This window comes from Gekko japonicus, unplaced genomic scaffold (genome assembly GCF_001447785.1).
Source record: "Gekko japonicus isolate JY-2015 unplaced genomic scaffold, Gekko_japonicus_V1.1 scaffold59, whole genome shotgun sequence".
In the NCBI taxonomy this organism is placed as follows: Eukaryota; Metazoa; Chordata; class Lepidosauria; order Squamata; family Gekkonidae; genus Gekko; species Gekko japonicus.
This window is the reverse complement of record NW_015169174.1, coordinates 708,625-721,776: the sequence shown is the minus strand read 5'-3', so window position 1 is coordinate 721,776 and position 13,152 is coordinate 708,625. Positions and strand designations below refer to the sequence as shown.

Here is a 13,152-nt window from a genome sequence, read left to right as displayed (position 1 = left end):
GAAACAATTCTTGAAAAGATTAAACCACTTTGCAGGTGATTCACAGGACATGCTAGAATGAAACTAAAAAGGCAATTTGTAGAAGCTCTTTCTCAGTACAGCCTTGTTGTGGCCCAAGATGTCTGAATGAGAGTAGCTAAGAAGTACACACACACACAGGCATATTCTGGGATCGTTGCAACCCGATCAGGCCCAAGGGCAACCTAAAGCAACCTGTGCTAAGAGAACAGCTGCTTCTCCAAACCCATCAATAGCCACAATAGAGAGATTTCCAATCTAAGAAATAAGTATAGCTGCCAAGAAGGGCTGAAAACCTGACTCCACTGTGGATGTTAATAGGACTGAGAGATAAACAGCAAACATTAAAAGCATGGTGACAGACAAGCCACCAAGAAACAGGAAGACATAAGCCAGTCTGGTTCAGGCCCAAAGTGGTGATAGAGAGGACAAACAGTACACAACCACAGCTTCTCCAAAGGCAAGCTGCAAGGCATATCTTGTCCAGTGCATTTCAGACAGATAGTCAGATAGTGGTTTTCTCCTCCATGCTCAATGGAAGAATGTCTTGTTCTAGCAGGCACACAGTAGTTGGCCAGTAAGTGGAGTTAAAGGGGTCAGGGAGCTCTGGCACAGATGTTTGCTCACAGCTTGGGGGAGCAGGCATTATTCACAGGTTTGCAAGTCTTTGTTGCACACAGAAATCATCAAGTGGATGCTCAAATGGAAGACTCCTCCGCTGAACACCCATGAGATCGAGTACGTTTACAGGTGTCCTGTGGCAAAAGAAGAAGAGTAGATTGGTACTGTGCTGCAGTCAGAGGGCAATAAACATATTATCAGAAGTCTGTGCTGGCTAAACTTTATCTTCTACTGGGGAAAAGCCCAAATTCAAAGTCCACTCTTTTAGCATTGCTGACTCTCTAGCCCTTTTCCTTTCATTCACAGACTCTGTCAATAGAGCTAGCACAGGCTATCAAACATGCACACTCTGGCTGATTTGGGAGTCACCATTCACCTTTAAACTCTATTCATTACTGCAATATAGCAAAGGCAACAGATGAAACTGAAACACCCTGCTCCTTGGACAGTATTTAGGGACTCAGGGGCACCCAGGCTGTGGTCACATAGGCCTAGCTTTTAGGCATGCATTGGTAGTACAGAGACTTCATGCCAAAGAGGAAAGTATGAGGTTACTGGTATCTGCCGCTGATACACACTAATGCATGCATGTAAAAAGTTAATTCACCTCTTTCCTGTGCTCAAAAGACTTCAGTCTTGCTCGGATCACATTGATTGTTGGAGAGGAACCAGATTTCTGTAACTGGACAAAATGAGAAAGACACATTAGAAACTCTGGTTTCTGAATCCCAATCCAAAAAGCAAGCAAGGATGGACCAGGTTGCTGGGCAATGGCTCATGTAAATTCAAATTAACTTCTGACATTAAGTTACTCATGCCACACAGATGTATGGCACTGTATTGCAAGTTAGGCATAGGTTTTTAGGGAGTTTAATCTCCACAAAACATATGCTGGGGGGAAGGGGAAGCCTTTATTCTGAAGGAAAGAGTACAAGCCAGTAGGAACATAGGAATCAAACCTAATTGCCAGGACATAAGGGGGGGGGGGGACAGGGTGCAGGAAGAGGCAAAGGAACGTAATCATTCTAATAAAGCTTCTAGAGCTTGGTGTTAGCTCCAGACTTCCCGCTGTACTCAGGACAGATTACGAAGTCATAACAATACAGAAAGGTGTGACATGTAGGCAAAGCTCTAGTACGGCAATCCTCAGCGAGGACCCTATTAACATAGTGCAAAAAAAAATTCCTTCTTCCAGCAGCCCTTACCATGTTGACATTCTCCTTACTGCCATGCTTTGGATCCTCAGTGCCTGCAGGTTCCAAAACAGTATCCTTCCCTTTTTTGTCCAAGGACACTTGACTCCCCAGCACCTTACGCTGCATTAAGGAAAGGCAAAATTATTTTGGGACTGTTCAGCTCTAAATTCCACCTTTGGCTGGGTCAGCATGTTCATCTTCCTCCCTCAGGGAAACTACCTGGCATTCCCGTTTCACCCTCCTACCTTCCCCACCCCGACCCCTAGCCACCAGTGGCTTTATGCACTCATCTGGGTCAGCATCAGCACTATCAATGCAGCCAAGGCCTCCTGAAATTTACACTCATCTAGTTACAATGAAACCCTGTAGCTGAGAAGCATGGGTCCTAAAATTAGGGGAAAAGCTTTTTTGGATGGCTGAATCAGCAGCCCATGCAGTAACCGGCTGATAAAATACCGGATAAATACTGATAAGGTATTTATCAGGCATTTTTTTGCCTCGGTTTATACCGAGCACACACCCCTATGCGTAACAAGCCTGAATCGTGCCAAGCCTGAAAGGATATACAAGTGGGTAGGACACAAATCTAAAAGGCCTGGATGGTATTCTTGAATGGTATCATCACAGCACAATGTACTGCTAATGTTAGAAGGACCTTACCTTGATGAGGCCACTGAAAGAACGGGTGCGTGTTCGCTTCTGAGGTGTGGGTGTATCTGGCCCAGGAGTGAGAGCTTCAGAGTGCTTGTGAAACTAGGGAGACACACATTTTAATAGCGCCATCACTGAGGTTCTGTTGCTCAATGACCCACTCCAAAGCCCAACCCCTAGTGTTCTTACTCCAAGCTGGAAGCCCCATTCATGCTTTCCCGTTCTAATCCAACTGTCCAAGGCCATCTCCTACCTGTTGAATTAGTTTCTTTTTCTTGGCAGAGTCTGGCATATTATGAACATGGCGGAACAGCTCTTTCAGTGCCTCCTCTGTGTGCTGATGTGTCTCTTCTTGCTGGGCAGAGGGATCCAACAGTCCTCGCTTCTTGAACTTTAGGAGCTGAAAGTCCCTGAAACCCCGAGGCATGGGCAAGTCCATGTCATCCTGTGGCAGGCAGAAGGACATTTAGCTCATCACTGGCCTATTTGGTTCAAGCTGATCCTCTCCTAGAAGTCTATCCTCCAAGGTTAGGTGTCACTTCTGTCATTATAGTTTTAAGTCTGCTACAAGTCTGACATCCAGGAGTGGGGAGGGCAAGGCTGGGCCAGAATCTTTTCCTCACAGCTGGGAGTCCAACAGTCACTGCTCAAACATATTAATGTCTAATCTTTTGACAGTTTACTGAGAGTTTGCCCAGTTTTCCAGAGACTAACTAGAAAGAGCATTTTAATTAGGATATTATCAACCTTGTTGACAAATCCAGGCTCTAATCCAGTCTTCCAGCCCTCAAGACATGGATTTCCCCATCAAAATCCCTTCTGGGCAATGCTTGCTCTCCTAAGTCTGCTGCAGCAGTTTTCAATCAGATGAACCTCATACCATATACTACCTTCTGTGGTCACCATTCTTACCTTGGAGGCATGTGTTCTAGAGCCCAAATAATACTGTCTGGCATACTCCCGGATGTATGATGGAGCCTTGGAAGACGAGAGAAAAAAGAGGCATCAGACAAGAGCCAGTGTGGAGTTGTGGTCAAGAGTGTCAGACTAGTATCCGGGAGACCTGGGTCATTTGAATCCCCACTTGTTCCATGGAGCTTACCGGGGGGACTTTGGGTCAGTCATACTCTCTCACCCTAAACTACCTCACAGGGTAGTTGTGAGGATAAAATGGAGGAGAGGAGAATGGTGTAACTTGCTTTGGGTCCCCAATGGGGAGAAAGGCAGGGTACAAATGAAGTAAATGAAGTCTGGCCCTAAAATAATCACCTCAGCCCGGGACAAGATATGAACAGACAGTTCCGGGGATCCATCTGCTGTTAACTAATAACACAAGGAAGATAATTCCTGGGATTTTTACATGCCCCAATCCCCAAAAGAGACTACTGAGGGCTAAGAGGAAAAGGGCATCCTCAGAAGCTCAGTGAGTGTCATAGTAACTGATCAGACACAGAGGGATTTTCATAGCCTGCTGGAGGCTGTTAACCCACATCAGAAACACTTAAATACATAGATACCCTCACCAAGGCAGAACTCCACCATTTGACACCCACATGTGTAAGAGATCTCATTATTAAAAGATGACTCCTTATTTAGGAACTTCAATGCCAAGCAGAGCCTGCCCAGTAGAAGGAGCAGGTACATTACACTCAGCATCCCTAGCAAAACAACAGAAAAAGAGCAGCCACGATGGGTATTTCAGGATGGTGAATAAGGCTCAACGAACACCCCCCAATGTCCCCAAATCTGTCCAAGAGCTGGAGATCAACTATTCCTCTTAGGAACACTTACTTTGAAGATTTTCTGTGAGTGCTTAATCATGAAAGTTATCCCATTGTTCAACTTGGCAATGTTCTCCTGCAGGTCACTGGCAGTCACCTAGCAAGAGCAGAAAGCACCAAGGCAGAATAAATAAGACATTACTGGTAGAGATAGGACACAGCAGTGAACTGCAGAAGGGATAGTCAGGCAGCAGCATAACAGTTCCGGCTACGAAGGACAGATAGAGAACAGTGCTAGAAACTGCCAAAGCATCTAAAAGCACCTACATTCCGAGGCCACAGGATGTGGGGTGCAAACATAAGAGCCAGGTTGTGAGCTGACATTTTATTCTTGTCCTGTTTCTTTGCAGTCTGGTAAAGGAGGTCCAGGAGCAGCTTTAGCAAGTTACGATTCGGGAGCGGTAGGATTAGGAAGAGCAGCTGCAGAGCTTCAATCTGACGCTCCTTATCTGGTATGTTGGTCTTGTTGCCCTTGTCATCAAACTGCATCAGGTCTACAATCCAAGAGTTAGGAGACCATCTGTAGCTTACAGTAAGCCAAGGCAGGAAAAAACCACCAAACAGATTCTAGGAACAGAGGAATTCTACCAAGTTCAAAAAATATCCCTTTCCAAATTCTGCCCATTCTCATCTTTCCCAGCACTAAAGTCTACCCTAAAGCATGAGATTTCATTCTGAGATACTCTTAACCATGTACACAGAATGTACCTTTTATCCCATTTCTGGTTTACCATTGAACAAACAAGACCCACGTTACTGCATTGCAAGACAATTCCCCTTCTCACCTCCCCCCAAGGTCTGGCTCACCTGAAATTTTGAGGTGTGCATGGAAATGCTTATGGGTTAGTAGGGGCTCTGGTAATTCCCCAAGGAATGTCTTCAGCACAGTGGCAACATCATTGGAGTGAAACTCCCCAGAATCCAAATCAATCTCTGCCCCACTGTTCAAGGCCTCTCTCAGGATCTGCTGCCTGGTGCTGTTTCCTGGCACTCGGAACAAGCCTTCTACCCGCAGATCTGCAATGTGAAGGGGAAAAAATATGATGGAAAGGTACCAAAAGTATGAGACATGTAATGTGAGGGAGTGACATTTCATCAAAGCATCATTCCTTCTCTTTCTGCAATATTGTTGGTTCCCTCTAGCACAGGAATGTTCACTCAAGATTGTCTGAAGGATTTTAGGAAGGGCGGCTCCTGTTCAGAAGACAGGGGGGATGCGCACCCTCAGTCCACTGACAAAAGGCAGCCAAATTCTACTTACTCTTGTGCAGATACTCAATCAGTTGAGATATTTGAGCAATGCCTTCTTCAGTCAAAGGAGCTCCAAACACCAACCCTTTCTCTAGAAAAGAAAACAATATATGAGCACATCAACTGATGCTCCTGCTAGGAGAACCAGAAACATTCAAGGCCTTTCCCGACAATGCTGAGAGGGCCGAACTACAAGCCCTGGGCCAGCACATGTTCACCCTCCCATTTTGCCAATGCCCTAATCCATATGTCCTTTAGCTGCTCGTTAGGTTTCAGATTTTTAAAATTTGCTATGCTGTCTAAAGGAAACTATGCTGTAAGCTTGACTTGCTTAGTCAACCTGTCTCAAACTGGATGACCAGCCTTTCTGTCTTATTTATTTATTATTTTCAATTTGTATCCCATCTTCCCTTCACCTGCTGTTCATATGTATGTGGAAGTTCCGTTTAGAAGCTTTATGTGTACCATCCAGCTCCAAAGTACATTTCTCAGTATCTCAATCTCAACCCTAACCCTGTCATTTCCCACTGGCAATAAAGATGGCAATGATAACGCAGGTATCATGACTCAGCCACAGAGATTTCAACTGATAGGGAGTTGTATCCCACATTCTTCATCCATATTGTTTGGAGTGGCTGCAGAGTTTCTTTTCATAGCAGTTTCTATTAGCGATAGGAGAAATCTGTCCGCTCTGGCTAAGGTTTCGACAGTTTGCTCACAGTCCAATTTTTGGAAACTATGCATAATTCAAAGAGATGCTCTGCTACATCATAGTACTAGAGCTGGCTTGGTAAGCTGGTACAGGCTTCCTGAACTCAACTCTTGGCCAGAAGAAATATAAGAGAAACATTTACCAAAACTAAAGAAGTTCTATTGGTATTTGCAAGCTCCATGGAATATTCAAGCAAGCTGCGATTGATGTTCTGCTTGTGTGTGTGTGTGTGTGTGTGTGTGTGTGTGTGTGTGTGTGCGTGCGTGAGAAGTACCACAGTATGTTTTTGTCCTGTTGATGGAAAGGTCTCCTTTATTAACCACTGTGCTATGGGTCATTAAGAAGGTAATTCACAAGTCATTTGGAGCAGTCAAGAGCCAGCTGGAAAAGTCAGAATCCACTTGAGATACAGTAACTATGGGAATAGTTGGGATACCTCCTTTAACACTAGTTCTGATCCTGAAAACAGAGTGCTGAGTGAAAAAGCTCTTGGTAATACTGACTCTGAAGAAGGTGGCCAACCAGCTGGAGAAGGTAGGCAATCACCAGTTTGACTACCTGCTAGGTTCCTGCTCAGAAACATCCCAAGAAACCTCTCTGGGTTGCCTTCCATGTCAAGGCTTCCTCCTGGGAGAACTGCAGCTGCCTTCTCTGTCAGTCACACAGCTCTTGCTGAAACCCTGTTCCTCAGCTATGCAGGCCCTTTCCACAACATAGCTTTGAGGCGGCTGTCCCACTTGCAGCAGCCGTCACTTCCAGTCCGGCTGCATACATTTCTAGCTGGGCCAATCATGCTACAGCGCTACTATCCAAGCCCATCCCCAATATTTTAGTTTAAAAAGTTACACCTAGGACAAAGAGTGCTATATGCAGTCCCACTGCACAAAAATGATTTTATTTAGTATACCATGGTCCCTGACAACAAAATTTGTAGATAACTGCAATCTTTTATTTGCATAAGACACCCTAGAAGTTCTGGGACGCATACACAGATAAAATCTGAGTAACTGCCTCTATCAGTCAAGACTGATAACTGCTTTTAGCTAAGACTGAATTTTAGCTTTACTTACTTTCTCTCTCATTATTAGTTCCCCTCATCTCACTGCACTCCAAATATTTTTACTAGGACTATTTGAGATCCTTCACAGTCAGCTCCACTATCTTGCTGCAAGCATCTTTTGACAAAATCTGTCAGTTACAAGCTTGCCCTAACCAAACACTACTTTTCTTAGTACCTTGTTTTCCCCTCTCCATATTACTCTCAGTATTCCAACCTATAACTTTTTTCCATTAATGCCAGTTCCAGTAGTAACAAATTAACAATGCCTCTTATTAGCAGTCAAAAACTACATATCTAGCTTGCTCACTTTCTTATTGCATAAATATTGGTGCAAAACTGCCTGACAGCTTTGTTTGCCTTTATTAGACATGGAGACTATATAGAGTTATTACCCTTTTTAAATGACAGCAGAGCTGGAACAGCAAAATATCAGGGCTGGAAGAACTTATATTTCAGTGGAACTCAAAAAGTTGCCATTAGACACCCCCCCCCCCAAGTTTACTGTTGGTATCTAACTCATGCTGACCAAACAGCAATACAATCACTTCAATTTAACCAGGCCAATTTAAAAAGGGAACAGAAAAACACAGCAAATGGCATCTAACAGTCTAAAACATTAATGTAAAAAGAAACTGACTTGCCAATGCCAGAACATATAATGCACAAGATTTTACATAAGCCAGCAGAATCAGGCTACACTTTTTTCTTTCTTTCTTTTTTAAATCTTCCATCCTCTGCACTTATTCGGTCCTTAAGGTTCATTGGGAATAGTCACAAAAAACTGCAGGAATTTTAAAACCAAGACCTTTGGACTGGCACTTGTGCCCACATTTAGGTTAAGAATACTGCAACCTTAACTCAAGCAAACTTATAATGGATTCCTTAAAAGTAGCACTAACTACCTTGTCCCAGGGTCATGCATTTCAATCCAGTTTGGAAGAAAGATTGCAAGAAAGCAAGAATATCAAAAGGGAGAGTCTAGTTGTCTACCAAGTCAACAGAAGTCTTACCACTGACTTACACTTCCATTTTCTTGTTCAGGATCTTTAAACAGCCATGGAACATTCCTCTCAATGATAGCATAAGATCAATAAATGCTGAAGAGAGGAGAGTAGTTACCTCTTCAGAATGGACCAATAGTTAGCTGATAGTTAGCTCAAGCAAGCTTGGCCAAAGGAGTTATACAGCAAGGCCATATCAACCAAGAAATCAACTGAGATTTTTTTACAAGTTAGGGAGGGAGTTTAAAATGCATCCAAACTTGGAATACCAGGAAGCGTCAAAGATCCATAGCCCTATGAAAACATATAACTTGAGCAGAAACTGCCTTTCTAGGAGAGATATGCAACACAGACCTCCCATTCCAAGACAGAAGGCAAAGATTATTAATTTATGGGACTATATTTGACACACCCCAGTATAGCCATAGTTCTGTCTGTAATAAGATTTCCTCCAACAAGTCTTTTCCTCTCCTATTATATCCTTTGAAGATGCTGGAGGGCAGATACAGTCCCTCACATAGAAAACCCAATTCAAAGAGACATCCTCATTTTATTACAGTGCCTGACTACTATCCTGGTCTTCTCTGCAGGGTATAGTGAACACACCTGATCTTTACCAGACCAAGAAAATGTCACCTTCTCATGAACATCCCTGGATGTGTCGCAGACCCAAAACCCAGACACCAAGGCCAAGAGAAAAATGTTACCCAACACACCACAGTCTTCACCTTTGCGCTTCAGAGACATCAGTGAACGGAAAAACCCAGAGGCTATGCTGGTCCCACCAGGCAGCTGGGGATCCTCCTCTCCCATCAACTGAGCCAGCTCTGCTCCAGGAAGGTCAATCAGCCGGGTGATGTTACTGACCACGAGCTCTGTGAACACCTCAGGTTTCTCATGCCGGAGCTTCTCAACAAAAAAGTCTGGATTGAAAATGAGCGGTTGTCGGGGAAGGGAGGAGTCACTGCAGATAACAAAACTGCAAATGGCATCGCTAGGCAAGACAAAAGAAGAAATTAATTTGTATGCAGATAAATCGCCAAAGTACGAGTTACCTGTACCTGAAATTATATTCATATAGCAGTCAAACCAGGTGGACCCAAACAATCTGTCTATTGCAATTTCGCCCCCATCCTTCTTCCAAAGAGTTTAGGACAGCATATGTGACTCTCCAGGCCTCCAGTTTTTCCACACAACAACCCTGTTCCACACAACAACTCATCTATGGAGCTTTAAGTCTCCTTGGTCCTTATCTGACTCTATAACCTGCAAAGGTAATTCTTTAGAAGGAGATGTTACTGTTTCAAAAGCACAAACACTGTAAATCAGTGTCAGATTCAAACATTGCAGTGTACCGTTTACTACCCTGGCTGTATTTATCAAAAGGAAAATGTTACCCCTTATTTTATGTCTGTGGGATGATGAAAACATGTCGTTTCTAAGTTATACACCAAGTCTTATATCGCCCCCAAATGGGATATTAGTAGCCTAAATAAAAATTGCTTTGTATAGGCTATAATTAATTACAAGACACATCAGCTTTACTTTTGCTTTTCTGGGGATACAGTCTGATTATAGAGATATATATTTAATATCTAAGAAGAGCAGTAAGGTATCTTTTAGGGAAAAAGTATGGCAAACAAAAAAGATTAAACATAATGAATATATAAGAACACATCCAAAACACAGGATACAAACAAGATTGTCGTGACACTGGAGCTCACAAGAAAGAACTAGGATACTTTTAGACAAAGTGGGATATTATCATAAAGATTAACTGAAACTGCCGTCTGGTAGGCATCACTTGCTGGATGTAAAATGCAACAAACACCTTCAGGCTGGCCCTGTGGATCGGAGCAGCATAGCGGGACTCGCAGATGGATCAAAGCAGCAAAGATGACAAGATCACTCCAGAAGCAATTTTTTCCAGACCTTCAAGGAGCAAACTGCCAAGTGTAGTCAAATTTTAACTGCTGCTTGGTAAGCTTTCCCACAGCTTGATATGCTTCACAAGTTGAGAACAAGATGGAGCAGTTCAACACAAGCAGCTGGAGAGGACAAATGAATGACCTCATGCTCGCATTTATGCTGTCTTAACACATATGCCAACCATGGCAGCTCTGTCACTGAGCACACTTTGTCTGAAACCTATTTTGATCTAACTGGATTCAACGTAGCTTCCTAAAGAGGGCCAAGAGAATAAGCAATGTTCTCTCCCATACAACTCTTGTTTCTCTGTATCCTGCCACCCCAGCCTTACCTAGAGATAAAGGAAAACCCATGGAAACCAGAGCATCATTCAAGAACCAGTCAATGGGCAGGGGGCACCCGCTCATTGGAAGGTCTTTGGTTCCAAACTTTCAGAAGCCTGATAGCATCTACTACTGAAAGAAATTAAAATTTAGATCTCTTACACAAGTGCCGAAATCTTCTGGAGAGGCATTGGGAAGCAGAGATACAGCAAGAAGAACTTGCTCCTTGTTTTCAGAAACAGATCTGCCTGCTCCAGCACAGCCTATGCAAATTCCATGCACGCTAAACAACACAAAGACCCATTTGTTGGTACTTTTGGCACAGAAACACCAACATTCATACAGATCCAGAACAGAACTCAGATTAAGCCACTTGTGTTACTTATTAGGGGACAAAGGAAGTGGAGCTGGGAGGTTAGCCACATCAGCCGCAATGAACTAGAACACTGAACGAAGAGAACTTTCCCGTGCCATGTTCCTTGACAGACAGACAGACACAAGGGCCTATGGCTCAGCATACAGTAAATGCTTTTCATACTGATCATCCCAGGTTCAGTCTCTGGCATCTCCAGCTAAAGGATCTTGGGAAGCAATTGCTGGGAAAGACCTGTTCCGTCAGAGACCCTGAAGAGACACCAGCAACTCTATGATTACTGGATCAGTCACCCAATTGTCTTCCAAGGTTGTAAGGACTTTAACCTGAGTGTCCCAAGCAATGCTCCCTCTAAACTGTGGATTCTTGGGAGCAAAAGTTCTACTTTGTGAGCTGCTGAACAAGCGATTTGGCTACTGCATAAATTAGTTTGCTCTGGAGCCATCCTTCCTGAGTTAAGACAAAAATGTGTGAGCTGGAAGCTAAAAAGCTGTGAGCTAGCTCACACTAACTCAGTTTAGAGGGAACACTGGTCTCAAGTCCTACTCTTACACTCAGCTAGCTCTACTATATGTTTTTCATCTTTCTTTCTTAATCAGGCTTCCTCAAATCCTTACAGTCCATTTACATTCTGTCTCTGTTCTTTTCTTTCCTTTTTTTTAAAGAAAGCTTCTCAGTACAACCCACATCCATCCTTTCGTCATTTCCAGAACTGTAATTCATATTCTCAGAAACTCTTATATGGATTATGACATTTATTTGGAGCATTCCTCAAACAACCTGATCTCTGCCTAGAATCCTACCACTAGGATAATCTATACTGCCTACCTTGTAGGTTCCATCCTTTCCTTACTTTTCTAACTGGCTTACCTGCAAAGTACAAAGCAAGATTTTTTTTCTCATATCCTATAACCTTAACTTTCAGGTTTGAACTTTGGCACAACCCACAGACTCCTACCTTTCAAATGGCTTCACCATTCTTGCTTGTTAGTATCCTCTCCCATATAACCGCTCTCCAGTCCCATCTTGAACCTGTCTGAATAATTCTGTCCTTCCAATCTTTCTTTCCTGATTTTAACCCCCACCCCCAAGATTTGATGTCCAGGCCTGATAAACACTACCTGTCTCTTCTCTTCCTTTGTGGTCCCCCCCCCATTTAACTTTAGGATGTATGATCTTCAGCATATGGCTGTTCACTTTCTTTAACTTCTCAAGTCACCATGCACTGCTGTAACAAGCAAGCTGGCAAGGGGCCCATGCAGGGGTCATTTCGTAGAAAAAGAGGTGCAGGAGCTCATTAGCATAACTCATTAGCATATGCCACACCCCATGAAATCACCGGAAGTGTGTCAGAAGGCAACACCCACTGCCCAGGCTCCACTGGACTGTTTTGGATTGCTAGCTATTGGGGGAGAGGAATGTGCAGATCTGCCCTTGCAGAAGAGGGAGAGCTTGTACCTGAATAAAACCTGGTCTCAAAGGTGCCACTGGACTGTTTTGGACCAGGGGGGGCTCTGCAGCTTACTTGGCTGCTTCTTGCTCTGACTGAGAGCTGCTGGGAGAAGGGGGTGGGGCTTGTTGCATGTGCCCGCCCCCTGGGCTCTTTAGTGCCGGAGCTCCGCTCCTGTGCGCTCCTGCAGGAAATGACCCCTGGGCCCATGACCCTCCCAAAGAACAGTACATATGACCCCCATGCAGCTTTACACTGCACTTTTGTCTAGTCCAGCTCATATCTTATGACTAGAGACGTCACAGCTGGGAAAAGCCTGAACCCTCTCTTCTGTGCTACACTTCACTGGGCTTTGTAATGTCAAAAGATCACTTTATCAGCACTACTCCTTCGCACAAAACTATGCCTGCCTATTATTATCGCTAATGAAAATGAAAATGCAAGACAGCACGTGCAATGACCACGCTTTCAGACAGTCTTGCAATAGAAAAAAACCTCATCCATATTAAGAGGGGGATGTAAACAGCTAACACCAGAAAAAGGACAGTTCTGGCTATTCAGATGAGGGAACGGTCTTGTTTGTTCAGCTGTTAGGGGTCCCTCTGCTTTTTTAATTGCCACTTATCTCCTAGTGTTGAGCTGGGCAAATCAGGAAAACTGCATTTACTCACATGGTAGATAGTATGGCTAGATTGAAAAGAGATCCTGTCAGCAAGAGAACAGTTTTGCTCATGAAGCTGGGGGCAAGGAGGTGTGATGAGGAAAGTAAGAAAACTTCATTTGTGA

General features: G+C 43.8%; 1 protein-coding gene across 1 annotated transcript; it reads right to left on the bottom strand.

Moving 5' to 3' along the window:
• Positions 1 to 430: 430 nt before the first annotated feature.
• ARHGAP19 (Rho GTPase activating protein 19) lies at positions 431 to 10,771 on the bottom strand. Its single transcript, XM_015415931.1, has 12 exons — positions 10,706 to 10,771; positions 9,020 to 9,285; positions 5,529 to 5,609; positions 5,075 to 5,284; positions 4,535 to 4,761; positions 4,278 to 4,364; positions 3,399 to 3,464; positions 2,740 to 2,931; positions 2,496 to 2,588; positions 1,845 to 1,955; positions 1,247 to 1,321; positions 431 to 773 (listed from the first exon to the last, which is right to left on the bottom strand). The coding sequence occupies exons 1-12, from the start codon at positions 10,732 to 10,734 to the stop codon at positions 717 to 719; spliced, it is 1,494 nt and encodes a 497-aa protein (XP_015271417.1). The 5' UTR covers positions 10,735 to 10,771; the 3' UTR covers positions 431 to 716.
• Between the last annotated feature and the right edge of the window lie 2,381 nt (positions 10,772 to 13,152).